At 34.0% G+C, this 21505-nt stretch overlaps 2 protein-coding genes across 2 annotated transcripts; one reads left to right on the top strand and one right to left on the bottom strand.

Annotated features, from left to right (window-relative positions):
* The first annotated feature begins 3421 nt into the window (after window positions 1-3421).
* LOC110112945 (GDSL esterase/lipase At5g03810) lies at window positions 3422-7775 on the top strand. Its single transcript, XM_020845350.2, has 5 exons — window positions 3422-4037; window positions 4588-4718; window positions 4818-5054; window positions 6946-7201; window positions 7303-7775. The coding sequence occupies exons 1-5, from the start codon at window positions 3791-3793 to the stop codon at window positions 7494-7496; spliced, it is 1065 nt and encodes a 354-aa protein (XP_020701009.1). The 5' UTR covers window positions 3422-3790; the 3' UTR covers window positions 7497-7775.
* Window positions 7776-7996: 221 nt separating this feature from the next.
* Window positions 7997-19903, bottom strand: LOC110112953 (uncharacterized tRNA/rRNA methyltransferase YsgA). The gene is made up of 4 exons (XM_020845362.2): window positions 19577-19903; window positions 19374-19478; window positions 19163-19289; window positions 7997-8566 (listed from the first exon to the last, which is right to left on the bottom strand). The coding sequence occupies exons 1-4, from the start codon at window positions 19823-19825 to the stop codon at window positions 8346-8348; spliced, it is 702 nt and encodes a 233-aa protein (XP_020701021.1). The 5' UTR covers window positions 19826-19903; the 3' UTR covers window positions 7997-8345.
* Window positions 19904-21505: the final 1602 nt, after the last annotated feature.

Consider the following 21505-nt stretch of genomic DNA (forward strand, 5'->3'; position numbering starts at 1 on the left):
GATATAAGAAAAATCAGACATAAGTAAAAGCTAGCCTTTAGGCTTTTTGTACTCCTGATTTTGAAATATCCAAGATTTTCAATCAAATTATCTTCTAACTTTGACCCTAAAAAAAATGAAAATATTCTGATAAAAACATCACTCAAAATATATTTCAAAATTATTCAAGACCAAATTGCATTTTATAGAGCCTCAGTTTTTTATAAGGTTGTTTGGTAGCAATAATTTAGCATTCAAGAGAATTTTAAATATAGTGTAAAGGTAATTCAATGCATTTAATTTTTTATGGTTGGTAAGAACTAATAAAAAAGATGAAAACTTCTGAAAATCAAAACTAAAATAAACCTAGGGCGCACACAATACAAAGCTTACTCAATGGCAGGTACGCAAACTCGCTTGATATTGAGGTCGGTGGAAAGTACCAGGAACAAATCATATCGAAAGCTTATTTGTGAGGAGATACCGATGGAACAAGAAATTTGTGATAGACCAGAGGAAATCATGAGGGTAGCTCGCTCAAAGCAAGGATCATGGTGGAATCAGTGGCTTGTGAAGGAGACGAATTATGAAGAGTACATAATAACTATAAATATCACTGACGATGGGTGGCAAAGCAAAGGAGCTCGTGAGGGGAATTTACTTGGGGCAAGGATCAACAAGATCGGCATAATGTGAAGTAGACAAAGAGGCCGCAACAGGAGCTGACATGGAGAAATTATTTTATGCGGACTCCGAACGGAGAGGATCGTTCGGATTTGCTGCATATTTACTGTGTATTTGTAGATACGCAATAAATACTCAACAAATTCTCAATTGTGAGTATTTGATGAGTTTTTATTGAGTATTTGATAAGTTCTTGCTGAGTATTGATCCAGTGTTAGTTGACTTTTGCTAATATGTTGCTTATTTGCTAAGTATTTAATGTGTATTTTAAAATAAGTTGTAAATACTCAACAAATAAGTAGCAATCCGGACGATACTCTACGTTCGGAGTCCGCACAAAATAATTTCCCGCTATCATGGGGCAAGTCAAGGTGCATTCTAAAATCATCCAACTCGAACTATTTTCAAATACATAAAACAAATAAACTAAGATTTCGTTTGGGACGGCTTTCTTATTGCTTTTCAAAGCAGATTTCTAGTACAAAAATTAAAAGTTTTATACTAAAAAACTGATTTAAGAAACAATAAGAAAGCCGTCCCAAACGAAGCCTAAGAATGAATTTCAAACTCATCTAAAAAAAATATTTTACTTTTATTTTTCTAAGCAATCAAATACCTACATTTTTAAAAATATCTGCATTCAAAATACAATATACCTAAAACCCTCCAATCAAACATCCCCATAATTCTCCTTTTTAACCATTTGTTCCTCGGATCCTTTCCTACATGATTGATTCACAAGTCATGATCAATCAAGTGGTTGAAAATTTTAAGATTTATAAAGTTAAAATCCTCGTCGTACTAAAGGGCCACGAGACTCCAAAATGTAAGGTTAATTGTCTATTGCCTTCAAAAAGAAGCTTGATCGATGAATCATCACCCATCGCACAAATTTAAAAAATGTGTATTATTGTTCATCTACGTGCAATAAATTCCTTATCACCGTTCGTTTGATTATGTATAATGTCCTAATACATAGGAATCCAAAAAAGATAGAAAATATTCTAATTAAAAAAAAATTCATAATATATAAATATATAATATTATTTTTTTAATATTTAACTATTTTTGTGCTGTATTTGCCTTCCTCAAAATTGAAGCTGGTTCCGCCCCTGCTAAGAAACTCTTTGAGGTCAACCAAATTACTCGTGAGGATGTTAGCACCATTGTCAACATTAACACTTGGCCCAGTGTATTTGTTGAGACACTCAAGCGCTTGGCCACTCACTAATGCACTCACCCACTCATTGAAGGTGAACCCACTTCTTGCCTATATAAAGCTAGTTACTTTAATCTTCTCATTTAAAAAGAAAACAAATACAAATATCAAGAGGGTTCCATTTTTACAATATATCTCTACCATTTTTGCAACATTTCAAAAGAGATAGATTCCTAGTTTTATCAGTCATAAGTAAAAGCTAGCCTTTAGGCTTTTTGTACTCCTGTTGTCCTAAAATTTTGTAATATGAAAGATCTTCAACCAATTATCTCCTAACTTTGGCTCTCGAAAAAAAAAAAAAAAGATAGAAAATATTCTAATTAAAACATCACTCAAAATATATTTCAAAATTCTTAAATTTGTCTCGAGAAAAATACAACAATTATCTATTTAGTATACACATCCCAAAATAAGCCTAAAAATTTCAAAATTATTCAGGACCAAATTGCATTTATAGAGCCTCAATTTTTTATAAGGTTGTTTGGTTGCTATAATTTAGCATTCAAGAGAATTTTAAATATAGTGTAAAAAGGTAATTCAATGCATTTAAATTCAAGAGTTCATTTTTTTTTATGGTTGCATAAACCTAGGGCACACACAATACAAAGCTTACTCAATGGCAGGTACACAAACTCACTTGATATTGAGGTCGGTGGAAAAGTACCAGGAACAAATCATATCGAAAGCTTATTTGTGAGGAGATACCGATGGAACAAGAAATTTGTGATAGACCAGAGGAAATCATGAGGGTAGCTCGCTCAAAGCAAGGATCATGGTGGAATCAGTGGCTTGTGAAGGAGACGAATTATGAAGAGTACATAATAACTATAAATATCACTGACGATGGGTGGCAAAGCAAAGGAGCTCGTGAGGGGAATTTACTTGGGGCAAGGATCAACAAGATCGGCATAATGTGAAGTAGACAAAAAGGCCTCAACTGGAGCTCACATGGAGAAATTATTCTTTGCTGACTCCGAACGGAGAGGATCGTTCGGATTTGCTGCATATTTACTGTGTATTTGTAGATACGCAATAAATACTCAACAAATTCTCAGTTGTGAGTATTTGATGAGTTTTTATTGAGTATTTGATAAGTTCTTGCTGAGTATTGATCTAGTGTTAGTTGACTTTTGCTAATATGTTGCTTATTTGCTAAGTATTTAATGCGTATTTTAAAATAAGTCGTAAATACTCAACAAATAAGTAGCAATCCGGACGATACTCTACATTCGGAGTCCACACAGAATAATTTCCCGCTATCATGGGGCAAGTCAAGGTGCATTCTAAAATCATCCTACTCGAACTATTTTCAGATACATAAAACAAATAAACTAAGATTTCGTTTGGGACGGTTTTCTTATTGCTTTTCAAAGCAGATAGTAAAAAATTAAAAATTTTATACTAAAAAACTGCTTTAAGAAACAATAAGAAAGCCGTCCCAAACGAAGCCTATGAATGAATTTCAAACTCATCTAAAAAAAATATTTTACTTTTACTTTTCTCAGCAATCAAAAACCTAAATTTTTAAAAATCTCTGCATCTAAAATACAATATACCTAAAACCCTCCAATCAAACATCCCCATAATTCTCTTTTTTAACCATTTGTTCCTCGGATCCTTTCCTACATGTTTCATAATTCACCACCCACCTACTTTATTTGACCGAATTGCACGCCTTCAATTTCATATTTCACTCGCTTCTTTTTGGTGACTGCCATTACTCCACTTTTATAAAGAAAGGCACGAATTCAAGCCACAACCCCTGGGCTTCCCTTCCCACTCTTAAATGCTCATAACCACCACACTTCCATAAACAATAAAGTCCCACTTCATCAGTTCATCCCATAAAATCCAGCAACAATATTTCTATGAACCTCACTAGCTAAACTCTTCATTCTTCCACTAGCCATGGCTGCTGCTTCTGCTCTTCTGCTAATGGTGGCGGCAGCATGCTTAGTGGTGCGCTTAGCAGAGGGACAAGGACTGGTGCCTGCCGTGATGATCTTCGGCGACTCGGTTGTGGACACAGGAAACAATAACTACTTGCTCACTCTCGTCAAATCCAACTTTCCTCCCTATGGCCGAGACTTCACCACCACCCGCGGCGCCCCCACCGGCAGGTTCTGCAACGGCAAACTAGCCACTGACTTCACCGGTAACACATACTTACCAATGCTTCATTTGCTTCTACATGTTTTCATGTTTCACCATGTAAAATGTTGTTTTGATTTGCACAAGTCTCCATGATTTATGAGTATATGCAGTTGTGGAACTATAAAAGTTTCGCCTTTCCTTTGTGAAAAGAATTTTTTAACCTCCCCCACCCCTGCCCCCCCCCCCCCCCCCCCTCCTTGACCATCTCTAACCGAACTTCATATCACCGTATGTTTTCCGCCATTTATTCCATTCAAACTCCAAATCGCACGCCAAATTCCAATAGTTGAACAGTGTGACATCAATGTCACCTTTGCCAAAAAAAATCGCTGCGGGATTTGGCGTGCGAAAGAGAAGAAAAGCGAGCCAAAGATTGTTACCTTCGCAGGAAGGGCGTGAAAGAAGAAGAAATGATGTTCGATTGGAGAAAAATGACTGCATTTTGGAGTGGAAAATGGGGTTTTCGGTTGGAGAATCATCTTTTTATTGTTGCTATAATCTCTTACTACTAAATAATAATAATAAAAAAGTAAACCATTACTCGCATGCAGTGGAAAACCTGGGTTTCAGCACATACCCGCCAGCTTACCTCAGCAGAGAAGCAACTGGGAAGAACCTCCTCACCGGTGCCAACTTTGCCTCTGCTTCCTCCGGGTACCTGGACAGGACTGCAAACCTTTATGTGCGGTTCATTCCTGAAACATTTGAACATTTTCATTAAAATACATGTAGATGTAATCTGTAAATTAACTAACAAATATGATGTGTGTATGGGGTGCAGCATGCAATAAGCTTAACCCAGCAGCTGGAGAACTATAAGGAGTACCAGAGCAAGGTGGAGAATATTGTAGGTGGAAGAGCAAAAGCTGCCGGAATATTCTCCGGCGCCATCAACATCCTCAGTGCGGGGAGCAGCGATTACGTACAGAACTACTACATCAACCCCCTCATCAATGAAGCCTACACTCCTGACCAGTTCACCAACTTGCTCGTCCTCTCCTTCGGTTCGTTTGTTCAGGTAAGCAACTTCATTGATATCATTAAAAATTTGAGAAGCTGCTTTCAAATTTTCGTTTTATGAAGTAGTTTCAAAGTTCTACGAAACAAATTGCAAAGGGTAAGACCTGTTTGGAATCACTTTTACTTTTGTTTTTATTATTTTTATTTTCAAGAAATGTATTTACTTAGTGTGTTCTCAACTGTTTCTATTTCTTGTTATTTTTTAAAAACAAAACAAAAAAAAAAGTTGCATTGAATGTTTAAAAAAAAAACTATCACAGCACCACTATGCCGCCTCATCAGTTGTCATTGTTGCCACTCCGGCGACTGCCACCACCGTCATATAATTAAAAAAATAATTTTAAAATTATAAATATATTTTATTTCAAATTAAAATATAAATAAAAGGATAAAAAAATAAAAGTGACTCCAAACAATTATTCTCTGTACACAATGTGTAAAAAAAGAGAAAATCTGTGTCTTCGTGCGGGCAAATTATTATGTCCGGTGTCCGGATTCATCTGGAACCAATCCAAACGCGCCACGTCACCAAAATATACCGGGACTCAGTGTATTTGAGTGATGTGACGCGTCTGTATTGGGTGTCCGACTGTCCGGACGTCCGGTCACCGGACGTAATAATTCGCACTTCATGTGATTGGAATCCAAACTAAAAACTACGTGAACAATCTCCATTCCAAATGGCCCAGCTCTTATTTTTCTACCAACTTAGTGTAAACTTTAGTAACTCTAATAAATTCGAAACCTAAACTGTCAGGCCTGAAAAAACAATTAAGTATCCTATTAGTCTGCAACTGTACTGTGAAAAAACCGGATCCCTACTGAAGTAGAAGGTTACTATATCATACAGCAACAACCCGCTACTCAAAACTTCTACATGATAAGTACATATTCACAGAATATTTGGTCCAAGTCTCAGTAGATTTGAAAAAGGCTAGTCTTTGATAACAATAACATATCTAACTATAAAACGGGACAACAAAATACTACATTAGGTCAACAAAAAAATGGAGAATGACAGAAAACTCTTTGACGTTGAATGTACTAGAGTCAAATTGAGTGATGATCAAATTAAGGTTTCGTTTGGGTGACGGCTTTCTTATTGCTTCTTAAGACTTCGTTTAGGACGACTTTCTTACTGCTTCTTAAAACTTTGTTTGTGACGGCTTTCTTAATTTTTTATAAGAAAGCTGCTTTAAGAAACAGTAAGCAAGTCGTTCCAAATGAAGCCTAAATTAATTTTAAGTACAAAAATTAAAATTTATATTAAAAAACGGTAAGAAAGCCGTCCAACATGAAATCTAAGATATATTTCATTCATAGCTCTGCCCCATTAAAGTGGTTTCATAAAGGTGTCAAAGGCATTTCAACGCCCACATGCAATCTCTGTTCTTTGACAGACATAAAATGACACCTTTGTGTTAATGGACTGCACTGTATCCACTCAGTGTGAGACTGACATATTATAAATGTGGCAAAGTGTCTAAAGCATGATCAACACCAACAATAAATATAGGCCGCGAAGCAGTAAATAATTTGACCACTGATAGATACTAGACAATAGACATGAAATTAATTCAACTGATTCTCAATAAATATAGCGCACTGCCTAACTTGTGTTGATGCCTCAGTTTCTTATTTTGCAAACAAAATCATAAAGAGGGCATATATATGACAGTCAAATTTCACCCTAATATTAAAATACTCAACAAAACATCAACAGATATTTTTCTCTTGTCAAATTTTTAATGAGTTGATTGTGACATGCATATCCATATGAGTCATTTTGTAAATAGGTGAGATTTTTGTGTTTTTTATGTAATCCCCCCAATAGGAAAGCCAAGTTTACCTTGAAAAAGTACTAACAACGGGATACAACTACAAACCAGAACATGTATGGCCTGGGAGCCCGGAGGATTGGTGTGACATCGCTGCCGCCAATCGGTTGCTTGCCCGCCGCAATAACCTTGTTTGGTGGTGGCAGCAATAACTGTGTTGATCGCCTGAACAATGATGCAGTTGCCTTTAACAAGAAGGTGAGCGCAGCTGCAGAAACGCTTAAGAAAAGCCACTCGGATCTCAAACTTGTCATATTTGATGTGTACAATCCCTTGTTAGACCTCATCAAGAACCCTGGGAACAATGGTAAAGCAAAATACTTGCCCCTTGAGCATTTTCATTTTTCACTAATGGATTTACTTCTCATATCTAACTTGTGCTAATGTTTCTAAAATTGCATGTAAAAGGTTTCTTCGAGGCACGAAAGGCATGTTGTGGAACAGGCACCATTGAGACTTCTCTTTTGTGCAATGCGAGGTCGCCGGGGACTTGTGCCAATGCCACTGGCTATGTTTTCTGGGACAGCTTCCACCCTTCAGAAGCCGCCAACAAAATTTTGGCTGATGCACTACTGCTTCAGGGTATAGAACTCATCTCCTAGATAGACTTAGCTAAGTTACCTAGCATCCTCTCCCTGTAAGAAGTTATTATGAATCAACGTACTCTGGAAAGGTGAGCATGAGGTTAAGAAAACAAGACTTAAAAGTACTATAGGCTTGGTTGAGGAATGATGAGCAGATTAAAAAATCAAACATTATATGCTACTATTCCCTGAGAGCCCGTCTTGTTTATGGCTAATGATGATGTAGATTTGTCCAATGAAGCATATAAATGCATGTTGTTCAAATCCATTGCATGTGAGATTGAATGGGTTATAAATGTCTAGTTGCTTAATTACTTCAAATTTACAAAAAGGAACCCAAATTTTTGCATCTTGTTGGAGATTTCAACAAGTGAAATATGCTACACATTCAAGAAGAAAAAATGGCAAAGCAAAAGCATAATGAGGGAATCTATAGTTCAACCAACTGAAGCATCTTCTGTTCATGCCTACTTCTGTGAAAGCATGTGAATAGTTGTAACAACAATAACTGATTTGGCTTTTTACAGTAAACATAATAGAATTGCTTTGATATTCATAGTCTTAATCTGGGCTCAAAAAATAATAGTGCATTCTTCCCAAGTGAAATAAATATTGAACAAAAATAAATAATTAGTCACGCTATAGCCTAACATGATCCAAGATGTACAAAAATATAGCAGAATACGAAGAGGGGGCCCCGTGAATTTCATGGATTGGGCTAAGATAGAAGCTGTAGATGTATGATCAGCTTCAAGTGCGTGTAAAGCTAACTGCTAGATTCGGAGCCCTGACAAGTGTCAGCAATCTAATTTCTGCTGATCTGGAATTTAGGAGGTATGATTCAGTCCACAAAACAGGTCAACCTATTTAACTATCAAACAACTCTCCCAAAAGGTTTGTTTCCTGCGAGTGATCAGCTTTCCTCTCATGAAACATATCCTGGAGACCAAATTCTCTTCTATTCCTTCGCTCCTCAATTATAGATTCAACAGATTCACTGCAGAAGTTTCTTCTCGACTGCTTTAATGGCCTCTCAGCAACAGTAAATTTATTACCGTTCCGACTCCGCTCAGCAAAACCAGCCCATGCTAAAAAAAGTAACCAGAAAAATGATCACCATAGTGGAAATAATAATAATAATAATAATAATAAAATATTTGATAGAAATTCAGGCTTGTAAGGATAAAAAATATGAATGACTTTACAAGAAAGTATTTCAATTAAAATAGGTATTTTAATTTACAATATTTACAAGATTCCAATGTTTTCCCAAATTAAAAATTATCATCACCCAGTAGCAGAGGCTTAGTCACACTTACCCAAGGCAACTTCTTGAATCCTTTCTCACCATTCTGTTTGATTTAGATGCACTTATGATGCTATGTCCAAATTTACAAACCTTTCTGCCTTTCTGGACAACTTTATAACAAATTGTGAACCATTTCTCCTCCAAGCCGTGTATGAAATAATTTAAGCTCCTAGCTGATTGGAGCTAGCTCTAAGGCAGTTTTTTCAATGTTTTTAAGTTTAGGCTTCATTTAACACTGTTGTGCGATTGTTGTGCTGTACTATTTGGAACAAAATCAAATCACCACCAAAAAGATCGATAAGCTGTTCTCAAATGCACCCACTTATAATGGTGAAATCATGAATGGGGATGCACATGCAGAATAGCCCTTTACATTGCATTCTTTGCAAACAAATAAAAAATAATATGCCAAGTATTTGAAAAGCAAAACAATTGAAAGGCACAACCAAATGAAGTTTGAGAAAAGTAACTGGCTGATGCAGCAACATTGAGAGAAAATTCAAAGAGACCAACCTTTCAAATATGCTTTTAGACATTTGCTTATAAATAGTTAAATACCATATCAATTTAGACATTATTTTGAAAATATCATGCTAATTTGTGGCTATCTCATTTAGGAGCACTTCTTAAACACAGATCGATATATACCTAGTTGAGGTCTCCAGTCAGATTCGTGAAGCCATTTTGTATTATTAATATGAATGGTAGATAAGCTCTAAATATATTGGGATCATTTAACAAATTATCTTCCTTTTTTTTTCTAACCACTCAAAAAGGATGAGAGTTGAAACCCTTATCTAGCACTTTATGAAGGGGAGAATATGTTAGACTGGTCCAGCCGGTCCGCACGGGACCGGCAAATTCACGAACAGGCGGAAAATCCGCCTTCTGGCGGAGAACGAGCGGCCCGACCAGCCCACGTAGAGCCGTTTAGGAAGTTTTTTGGAGGAAGTTTATGAGGGAAATTGATTGCAGGGACTGTTTAGGGAATTCCTTTTGAATTGTATGTATTAAATAGTAGATTTTCCTAGGGTTTGATCATCTTGAATTTGGCTTAAATTTGAGATCTCTTAGATTTAGGTTTTCTTTGGGGTCTAGCGGCGTCTAGAGATTTGGGAGAGATCGATCCTCCTCTCGAATTGAGGATCAATTGTATCTTTGTTGTTTTATTAATCTACTAGTGAAATACAAGGGTTTTGTTTGGTTTTTTCTCAGATTTCTCGTATAAAACTTCTGTTTTTCTCTGTTTGTGGGCTGTTTCCGGCTGTGGACAGCAATATCATCGCTGCAGTTTACTGATTTTGGCTAGGAACACTTGTGAATCCAAGTGTTTCCTATCAGAATACTACAACATGAGCTAATGCTCATTGATAGATAAAATCATTCTCCTGCCCAGAGTATGGAAAATGTCAGTTACCAGTAATTCTAGGTTTGCATGCGAAAAAACAAATAAATTCCAATTAGCTCAAAAAAAAAATCCCACATCATATGCGCTGCTGAATGGGATCTCTAAAAATTTAACACTCATATGAACAAAAGCATAAACTTAAATGCTTTAGACAGTATAACTGCTCAGTCATCCCCTTGAAACCTATCCAATCAATTGGTTGGTGAGACTAAACTTTCAAAAGTGCTAATAGAAAAAAATATTTTTATGTACTAATTCATTAAAGAAAATTTGATGTGTGATTGTGCTTGTGTAATTTAATGGTGATTATATCACATATTAGCTTTTCTCTATTTTTTCCATAGAGAAGCATTGTGAAACTCATTGCCGACTCATGTTTTTAAAAAAGACAATTTGTATTGTTAACTATGAGTGCAACATGGTTTCTAGAACAATGGGAAGACTTTTTTTATTTAAGAGGCTCTATAATTGGGCCAGTTGAGCAAGTTTAGATACTTCGATTAACTTGGTCTGAATTAACTACATTGTGCATACTCAAACAATGGATTAAACTACTTGGACCCATATCTATCACAATGGTGAATTCACAAAAAAATGCTTCATAAATGGCTACAATGAGAAGCCACATAGAGCAACACAAATGGCTACAAAGAGACTACAAACGCCCACAATATGATATGAAACTTAGATACCGGTGGATAAGGATCTGAAACCTTATCCAAGGCTTATACAAGTCCCCTAATTTAACTTTATCTTATTTTATTTGTAATTTAACTACAAAAACTAATGGAATGGATCATCCAAATAGATGTCCAACTAATCCTTACTTTTCTAGTTTAAATTAGTCAAGTTTGTTATTGTAAGCTATCTCAGTTCTCATATTCTTAATAAAAACTAATTATAAACCAAAAGGACATGCATCTGCATTCATGCATTCTTCATATTAAGAATTAATACAATTTATTTTGGCCTCATTCTCTCTCCCATCACAACTTTATCTCCCACCCTCCAAATAACTTGGCCGATCATGCAAGTAGAGAAACCCTCAAATCACACTAGGAATAATCAACAAAGGATTGTCTAGGGGACATGATAATAGTTGTCACATGTTGGCTCATGATGAATTATCGAATCTTAGATCGGCTTTCAACCGTGGTAAAAAACTAAGTCATGTATGGCTTCACACATGTAATCGAAGGCAGCCATAGATATTTTCCAATAAAGCTCTCAAAAATACAAACTTTTGTAGTAGTTGGTTATAGGGGTGTAAGTGAGCCGAGCTGACTCGGGAGCCGGCTAAAGCTCGACTTGGTTATGGGCACTGAAGATGAAAGAGAGAATGATGGGAATAACGAAAATGATGTTGAAGAATTGGATGACGAAAACGATAATGATAATGCAATTGAGAGGAAGAAGAGGAAAAATGGGATGAATTTAAGGAAGTTATTCTCCCTAATGGGCAAAGAAAAGTATAGTGTTTTCATTGTAAGAAGAAGCTAGCTTTGGGCAATATTGGTTCAACCATTGAAGGGAAGGGTCAAGGTAATGGTGTTAATCACAACATACTTTAACTCATTGAACTCATTTAGTTTAAATTTAAATTATGACATATGAATATGTGGTGCTTTCTTTTTTGTAGGAAGAAGAAGATGACTAAGAGGTGGAGATTCTCCTACCAATTAGAACTTATGAGGTTGAATGTAGATATTTCACTTTGAATTTATTTTTATATTTTACTTTAAATATCAATATGGAATTTGGTTTTAGTATTAAATCCTAACTCTTGTTTAGATATGGGTTCATCTTCATGAATAAGTTGCAACTTAAGTGCAAACTTAGATTAGACATATAGAGCAACTACAAATCATCTTTTGTATTGAAAACAACAAAGAAAGTGACTGATTAGTTCTGTTTTTAAATGGAGGCTTCGTTTGGGATGATTTTTTTACTACTTTTTAAAGCAGTTTTCAGTACAAAAATTAAAATTTTTGTACTAGAAAGATGTTTTAAGAAGTAATAAGAAAGCCAATCCAAATGAAGTCGAAGTTGGATTTCTTTTTTTTTTATATTCTGTAAATTTAAAAATAAAATTGGAATGAGATAACATGCTGTTCTGTTCCAGTTAGGGCTATTGGCTACTTTATTGCTAAGCCAGCATGCTGTTCTTGTTTTATTGTGCATGCTCCATTTCGGGTTCAGTTAGCATTGTTGTTCTTTTGTTTCAACCATCACTAACGGATGCTGCATATAAGTCAGTTGCTCAAGAATTAAGGATACTTCAGCTTTATATAATTTAGTTATATTCTTAAACCGCTTGCCTTAGAAAGAGGCTTTAGTGCTTTGCTTTTTCAGGTTTTGTCAATTTGCATGTTGAATATTAATATTTATTTCAGGTTCTCATTCTCCCAGACACTTTTTGAAATTATTGTTTTTCAAAATCTTTCATGCAATAATAGGTAGCGCACAATCTCCTATCATGAAGTATGGTAAGCATATTTTCTTCAACAATTACTAAACATAGCATTGTATTACTTCCAATTATCCTCTTTAAACATGGACTAATCATTTATCTTTCAAATTAATTCTCAATTTCACAGCAGAGTAATCAAAAATCCAGAAGAAAGAATTCGAAGAGTATGAAGTATCACAAAGATGAAGACAATTAATAGTTCTATCTTTTGTTAAGTTCTTATTTTGGCTTTATAATGAAACTTCTTAATGAGTTGTATATATATATATATATATATATATATATATTTAATGATGTAATGATATACACAAATTTATGTTTTCATATATTTTTCTTTTTTTTAGCTTGATATTCATCACTTCATGAAATGTTTATTGTGTGACTTCCAAATTGCTCGAAATTTTAAACTCGTACTAATTTATTTGTTGGACAACATGGTTTTTTTATAAGAAATTCAAAAGTGGATTTTAATATATTATATGCTTGGTTATCTTATTGAGAACAAATTTTAAGTCATTGTTGGAAGTAAAAATTCTAAAAAACTTTAACTTTTATTATTAAAAATTAAAAAATCGAGCCAAATAAATGAGTCGAGCTCGAGCTTTCCAAACGAGCTCAATTACTCGAGCCAAGCTCGAGCTTGATATTTCCTAAACGAGTTGAGCTCAAGCACAAAAATAGAGCTCGAGATCGAGCTCACTGAAAATTAAACAAGCTTAGCTCAATAAGGCAGATACTCGACTCATTTACACCCCTACTTGCAACTATAAATATAATTTCCAAAAAAATTCATCTACTTGTGTTGAAATGAGGCCTGGATTTTTTATATTTGATGATCATTTACCTTTTTCTCTTTTTCATGTAATTTGATATTGGTTTTGGGGCATGATTTCTCTCAGTAAAATTGGCTACAACTAGTCTTTCAATTGTGGAGTTATTTCCAAGATGAGATTTTTTTGGTTAATTTTAAATTTCAAGTTGAATTTATTGATTTGGGTTATCATTAAATTATTTTTCAAAATGATGTTTTTTTTTCTTTTGGATTCACATCAAAATAAGATGAGTTCTTATTTTACTTGGTGTAGTTTGGAATTATAAATTTCAGTTATGAGTTTGTGATTTCTTGCATTACATCATTTAGTTACATTGGAACCCTCGCTACTAAAACGTACATCCGTTGGGGATGAGGAGTAAACACCACAATGTCGAAACAAGCATGAAAGTAAAAGCAGCAAAAAAATAAAGGACACCAGGATTTAACATAGAAAAATCCAAATTAGAGAAAAAATCACAGAGCCACACCACACAAATAAATTCACTATGAAAATTGAGAGAAATAAGTACGTATATGTCTTCTCTCACACTCCCTCCTTGCTTCTCTACTAACACACACCGTTCTCTATGTCTAATACACTCAAAATACAAGGAAAATCCAAATAACCCTAAAGGACGCAACCCTTCAAAAAAAACGAGAAAAAAAACCGCGCAGTCTATCTCACAGCGCTGCAGTGTCAGTTTATGGCGCTCCGGCACTCAAACATCTATCTTGATTCGATACGACGCCATATCTAGATCGCGGCACCGCTCCGCTCTCTGTCGTTCAGTGTTTGGGTGCTCGGGAACACAGCGTGGGGCACTCGGGTATGCAGCATCAAGGCGTTGTACGAAAAGAAAAAAAAAATACAGGTACCCAAATCCAAGCAGGGGTGAACCCTCCCGCACCCCCCAACAAGCACGACAAATTTGAGGTCTGAGGCAACAAAACAACCCAATTGATCAACACAATCATATTCCAGACATAACACCATCATCAAGTTAGAATCATAGCTAATGGTTGTATTGTCATGTCAACTAAAAATAAGGCATAAATGAGTTGATCAAAAATTCATTAATGATGCAATTTTATAAAAATTGAGAGGTTATACTTTTAAGAAACTATAATTCCTTTATAATAAGTTCAAAATTAAATCACTACATCAATATTTTTTAGAATTTTCAAATTAGATTGATAATTTAGAAGATTTTCTTGAATGTTATAGTCTATTTGATCCCCAAAGAGTTGAATTTTCTATATCAAAATTAACAGGACATGTTCAATAATTTTGATGAATATTACTACTAAATCTACATAGTTTGAAATGAAACAATAACTTAAAGAGCAAAATTTATCATTTGGTGATCATAGGAATCAACTACATGATTAATTTAAAAACTATAAATAATGTAACTAAAATATGAGAATTCTGCAAAATTTATGAGTTGTGTGGCTAAATATTATTTGCCTTTAGATTATTATGTTGCTATTATTTATTTCATGAAAACTATTAAGTAAGAATTAGGAAAGAATTAAGTTAAAATTCAACCAAAACACTAGATACAAGACCACTCTCATATTAGGATTGTTGCACCTATATGTTTATTCCTACGGAAAACCAAATAGCATCATCCATAGCCCATTGAAAACACACCAAAACTAGAAATATATATATATATATATATATCTATTTTTATTGAAGAAATTGTAATACATGAATGTTTTTAAGGATGCATTAGATGTAGAAGATGATCTATAGTTATAACATGAATCAACATTTGATGTTGTTGAATATATGAACTTACATTAAACCATGTTCATGAACCTAAATCTATACTTGAGCAAAATTAGATTTTAAAAGAGAAATTGAGCATGAGATCGTATATGAACATAAACTTCTAATAGATATTGAACTTATGCCTGAATCTAAAACTATCATGTCCATTATAGCTGATTAATCAATTGAGCTATCTAAAAATACAACTCTAGATGAATTATTTGTAGATACAATTACTATGATGAATAATTAAACTAATATTAAATTTATTTAGTTCTTAGTTCCTTGATATACTAATTTGTAAAAATAACCTTATAGAGAAAGAGCTAATTTATATCAATCAAAAAATTTCATCATCGCAAATGCCTTAAAAGAAACCTTAAATTTGAAAGTATATCTATATGATCAATTCTAAATGTACAGAATTCATCACAAATAAAATTTAAGTCATTTGCATTAAAATTCTTTAAGGAAATTGCCCACCTGTATGCACACATCATTTACGCATAGCTAATCTATTTTTAAATTTTCTTTGTCATATAATCCTCTAAAATAAGCTATCTGTACTCGTTAGTATCTCTTAAAAAGCATGTTAGTATTTTTAATATTTTCATTATTAATCTCATATCATATTAGCATTTACATGATTTGTTTAACTTGTGTGAAGATATTCATAGATATTTGACTATTAATTATAATAATTATAAGTCTATAATTGATATAGATAGGAGACACGTGGAATTGAAATCATGTGAAAAAAAAAATTTGGTATGTTTGAATAAAAAATATTATAGGAATCCAAGAAAACAAAGAAATTTAAAATCACTATATGTTGCTCCAACCCTAGCTCTAATTTAATAATTTTGCATGAATAAATGAAATGCATTTGCTTGAAAAGATATGATATATAAGTTCTAGTTATGCACATGCTATAATATGGATATTAAGCTTATAGAAGAATATAATTTGATGTTGCAGTTACAGCATACTTTTTTATTCATTTTTCTCATTTCAGGATATTTGGAAAGTTGTTTTTTGTGAAAATAAAAGACTAGATAATATTATAAAAGTAACAATGAATGATGTAAAGTAGCTACCTAACTAAAGCTAGCCGACATGCACACAAGAGGCATGCTTGCAAAAAACTTAGAGAGTCTCCCCAAGAAAGGAAGTCACAACAATAGCCAATAAAATAAGAGGTGGTCAAACAATCGCTTAAAGTCAAACACAATCCATCAATAGTGACTTGAGGATAAAAGTTGACCATCCCAAGTGAAAGCACTATCAAGAAGGATCATTCCACAAATATAAAATGAAACAACGGTCCACATACCATAGTACTTGTAATAACCGGAGCAGTTTCGCGAACATTCGCGAAACTGGAGCAGTTTCGTGAACAAAGAAGGGACGGACGGTCGGGTATCGTGCGAGAACGAGGTAGGTTTCTTCTTTCTCCATTTTTAGCAAATGATTGTCTTCTAGGATAGGAAATAATGATTCATTTTCATTCTTATCGTTATCAGAGTATTATTTTGGGAAATATTTGAAGAACAAGAGAAACGGACAAGAAGGATTAAGGGAAGAAGATTTGTTGATTTTTTTTTTCCTTTTCTTATAAATTTTGTAGATTTCTTCACTTAACCGCTAATAATATATTCACAAAGAATAAGGAAGAGATTGAAGCGAAGAGAAAAAGGATTTTGGGAGTTGAGAAGTTCTCATTTGTAAGTGATTTTATTTTTATATAATTTTTATTATATTTTGTTATGGAATTATAATTTTAATATAAATATGAGGGTTATTGTTTAAATTTTAGGATTTTAGAAAGTGAAAGATCAAGTCATAAGTATTGATCCCGCGAGGATTCAACAAGAAGAGATATTGATTCAAGGGAAGATCAGGCATCGAAGGCTTGAAAAAAAAAGAAAGTTCAGCAGCTTCAAGATACATTTCCCCTCTGATTAAATCCTTGATAACACCTGCAAAGAATAAGAATCAGCTACATCCATATGAACGAGTTCAATTTTTTGTCGATATTGCTAAACAATAATATATATATATATATATATATATATATATATATTAAAGACATTTTATAAATGAATATGATGGGACATGTATAATGAAATAAGTTTAAATGAAGTAAAGGAAAAGAAAATGAATAAGGTAAAGCTAAGGTACACCAATGTAAAGATAAATTTTTATTGTATTTTAAGGAAATTCTATGCATATTAATTGAAGATGAGAATTACCCACTGAGTTTACATTGTAAACTCAACCCATCCTCCTAATGTTTCAGGTAAAGTTTTCAGTGAGTAGAAATGGCTAAAAGAGAAGAATTCGTCTACAGAAGACGACGTGCAAATGACAACAGGTAAAATATATTTTGTGTTTAGTGGCTCTTTAACACGAATGAAGTAGTATAATGTTTAATGAATTTTATCGTTCGACTTTTCGTACCCGCCTCGTTAGATCGAGCATCCGGGCCGGGTCGTGACAGGACTCCACCTTCAATACTTAACTAGGAAGCAGACCTACCATTAACCTCCTTGATGAGCATTTCTGAAGCGATTTTTTCTCTATCAAATACCCAATGTTTCTCTCTTTCAATATGAAATATGTAATGGTAACCAAAAATGACTAATAATGCCTACATATAGGTGGTAGGGGAAGAGTGAAATTGCCTGTTAAATGACGTATGAGAGATTCATAGATGTTGGATGGCCCCACCAAAGATAGGATGCAAAATTAGGCTAGTTAGAAATAAGGCTAGTTAAAGGGAACTAAAGAAAAGTGAACCTAATCCTCTAGTGCCAACTTGCAGGAAGAGCATATCTCATCACAACGAACCCCCCAAATGACGAGGTGATATGCCATTTTGAGCTTTCCGAAGAAGGCTTACCAAACAAAGATGGAATTATTAAGAGCATGCAAATTGTTTGAACTAAACAAATTCTACCAAGACTCCTATAGGTTATACAAGAGAGCGAGGAAAGATGGCCCTAAAAAGTATCAAAAAGGGTCAAGACCATTGTGATTTTGAAGGATGCAATGGAATCTATCAAGAGTAAAAGCTTTGATATGACATAATTGTAGAACCCAACAAATGTTCCTATCTTTGACATATAGAAAATAAAGAATGATAGCCATTACTTATAAGTGCATCCCTGACAAAGAGAGGTAGGCCTAGTCATCTAGATCGGCACTCAAGAGGATGACAATAATTTTTCTTGGGAGAAAAGTGAGTAGGAAAGTAGGAACATCGAAGATTCCTAAAGTATTTAACCTCTCATCACCTTGTTGATTGGCATGATAAATTTAAACTTTTCTACTTGGTTGAATCAACTTCGATTACTCACCAATCACATAGAATTCAAAGTTCTTATCAACAATTTTAACAAGAAATTACCAATGCTAACTCAAACAGTATTACCTTGGATTAGATTTAAGTGAAAATAAAGTAATTTGCAAATATAATCAATATATCAAAATGGTTGAATTTTATACTATCCAATCACAAACTAAATATTACCCTCAAATTCCCCACTCGACAATCTATATTCTTGTTTAAACCTTTCCACAATACATTTTCGAATTGCAGATATGATTTATCCTTATTATTTTTTATAGGCGTGCAAGTTAACCTTAACTCAAGCAAAGCAAATAACTGAATATTACTAAAATAAGTCTCTCAAAACCATGAATAATAGTGACTTAATCATGACTCACTTCATTCTAGTTTTGTGGAATATTTGATTAATAATGACTCACTCATTTTATAATCACCTTATCTAAAAGAAAACATTAACAACGAACTAGATTAAAAAATCATGCATTTGCTATCTCTCAGGGCAGCATCCATCAGATACAATTCATCAAATAAAATAAACTCTCATTGTTTCGTACCTCCAAAATGGTGTAGGACGATAGATGCCGCAACAGTAACATTCAGTGATGCTGTTCCACAGCCATATTGTGGAATATAAACGAAGAAGTCGCAGATCTCGCACTCCTTAGCTGAAAGTCCGGTACCCTTCCTCGGATAAAGCCTAATTCCATTAGCATGATAACCTTAACACAAAAGAACACTTCTACAAACTTTTCCAATAATGCACACCTCGTTGCCGAGAAGGAAAGCGGTGCTCCTTCTGAAAGGCTGCTGAGTGATAGGGACTGCCCCATCAACAATCTCCACGCCACAGATATCGCAGTTCCTCTCCTCCTGAAAAACGAATAGGAGGGGTTAGGTTAGGTTTAGATTGGAGATAAATGGGAATTGAAAGAGACAATAACTTTCTAGGATAGGAGGAATGCCAATGCCTTCAGGTATAGGCGGGCTTGAGAGAGTGAATGGAAATGTCGGAATCGGAGATGGGCGGTGGAACCGTGACTGCCAAAGGCGTTGAAGTCACGGCGCCCGACGAGAACCATCTCTGAGACACCGAAGGCAGTGGCGCTTCGGACCATCGTCCCGATATTGTGTCTCTTCGCTACGTTGTGAATGATCAGCACGCTCTCCGCAGCCGTAGGAGCTGGCGCCGGCGACGGAGAAGCTTCAGCGGCCGCCATTATTTGGGTCGTTTGTTTGCAAGAAGCGCGGAGCTGGGGTCAGTCGCACTATTTTGATTGCGGTTTGATTTGGCTCGAGCTCGCATCAACAATAAACTATTAGGAGCTTGAGTTAGGTTGGAAGTGACCCAATGTATATTTAATGAATAATTCGAATTTAGTTATATTATCATTTAAGCCCTTTTAAATCAGTAAGTACAACATCATCAACAAGACAACAACAACAATAAACTTTTATCCCATGTGGAGTCTGCTTCATGAATATTTGTTAAGTATTTTGTTCTATTAAAATCAAATTTTCATTTAAATCTAATAAAAAAGTATCTTATAACACTTTCTAATCAAATCTTTTTAGATTTATCTTTTTTTTTTAATATAGTCCGGGTCTAATACATCTACTCTATTATCAGGGACAGCGAGATGTCATCGTTTTAAATGAACAAACCATCTAAGGTGACTCTCTAACCTTATCTGCCATTGGAGCTACTCTAACCTTTTAATATATATACTCATTTCATATTTTATCTCTGAGTGTAAAGCCACTCATTCATATGAGCATTATCATCTCTGCAACACTTAATTTTATACTTCTTCTTTAATGACCAACATTTAGTGTCATAAAACATTGAAAGTGTCACCATCTTATAAAAATTTCCTTTAAATTTTAGAAGTACTTTTTCTATCCCACAATAGGACATTTACATTCCTCCACTTCAGCCATCCAACTTGAATTCCACCGTTAAAGTCCTCATATTTCACCATCGTTTTGAATTCGAGATATATAAAAGATACACTTTTTTTAAATGACTAGATCACTCAATGCCACAATTGTGCAAGTAGATCTATTAATGCTAAAATTAAAATCTATGTATTAGGTTTTAGATCTACTCAAATGAATATTTTTAGACTTTAAGGTTGATCTCCATAATTTAAAATTTTTTCCAACTTCCTCTCTAATCTTATCAACAAGAAGAATATCATCAAGAAAAAGTATGCATTAGGGTATATGTTCTTCCAAATGTCTAATCCGAAGATCTATGGCTAAAGCAAAACGATATGGGCTACAAGATGATCCTTTATGTAATCCAACTAAATACAAAAATATTTGATTAAATCACCTTGTGTTTGAACACAAGTAACTGCTCATATATAGTGTTTGAACACAAGTAACTGCTCATATATAAATATCCTTAATAAATTAATTATAAGTATCATTAACTCTTTTCTTTTATAGAACTCTCTAGAGCATTTATCTTGAACTTTATCATATGTTTTTTTTATATATATAAATAAGCAAATATCATATGTAGATCCATCTTACTATCTATAAACTTCTCCATCAAATCTCTAAACAAATGTATAACTTTCATAATAAACCTACCCTGGATGAATCCAAACTAATTTTGAGAAACATAGTATCACATCGTAACATGTGCCCAATTAATCTTTCCCATAATTTTAATGTATGACACATTAACTTCATTCTTCTATAATTAGCACAATTTGTAGATCATCTTTATTCTTAAAAATATGAACAAATATATTTCTTCCACTCATCTTGCATCTTGTTAGTGATCAAAATAATATTAAAATTTTAATAATTAAATCAATTTACATTAGAAATTAAATAAACAATTAAGTCCTTTCAAGTGAATAATAAATTTAATTTCTTTTTCAATT

The sequence above is a fragment of the Dendrobium catenatum genome, unplaced genomic scaffold, assembly GCF_001605985.2.
Source record: "Dendrobium catenatum unplaced genomic scaffold, ASM160598v2 fragScaff_scaffold_908, whole genome shotgun sequence".
NCBI classification, from domain to species: Eukaryota; Viridiplantae; Streptophyta; class Magnoliopsida; order Asparagales; family Orchidaceae; genus Dendrobium; species Dendrobium catenatum.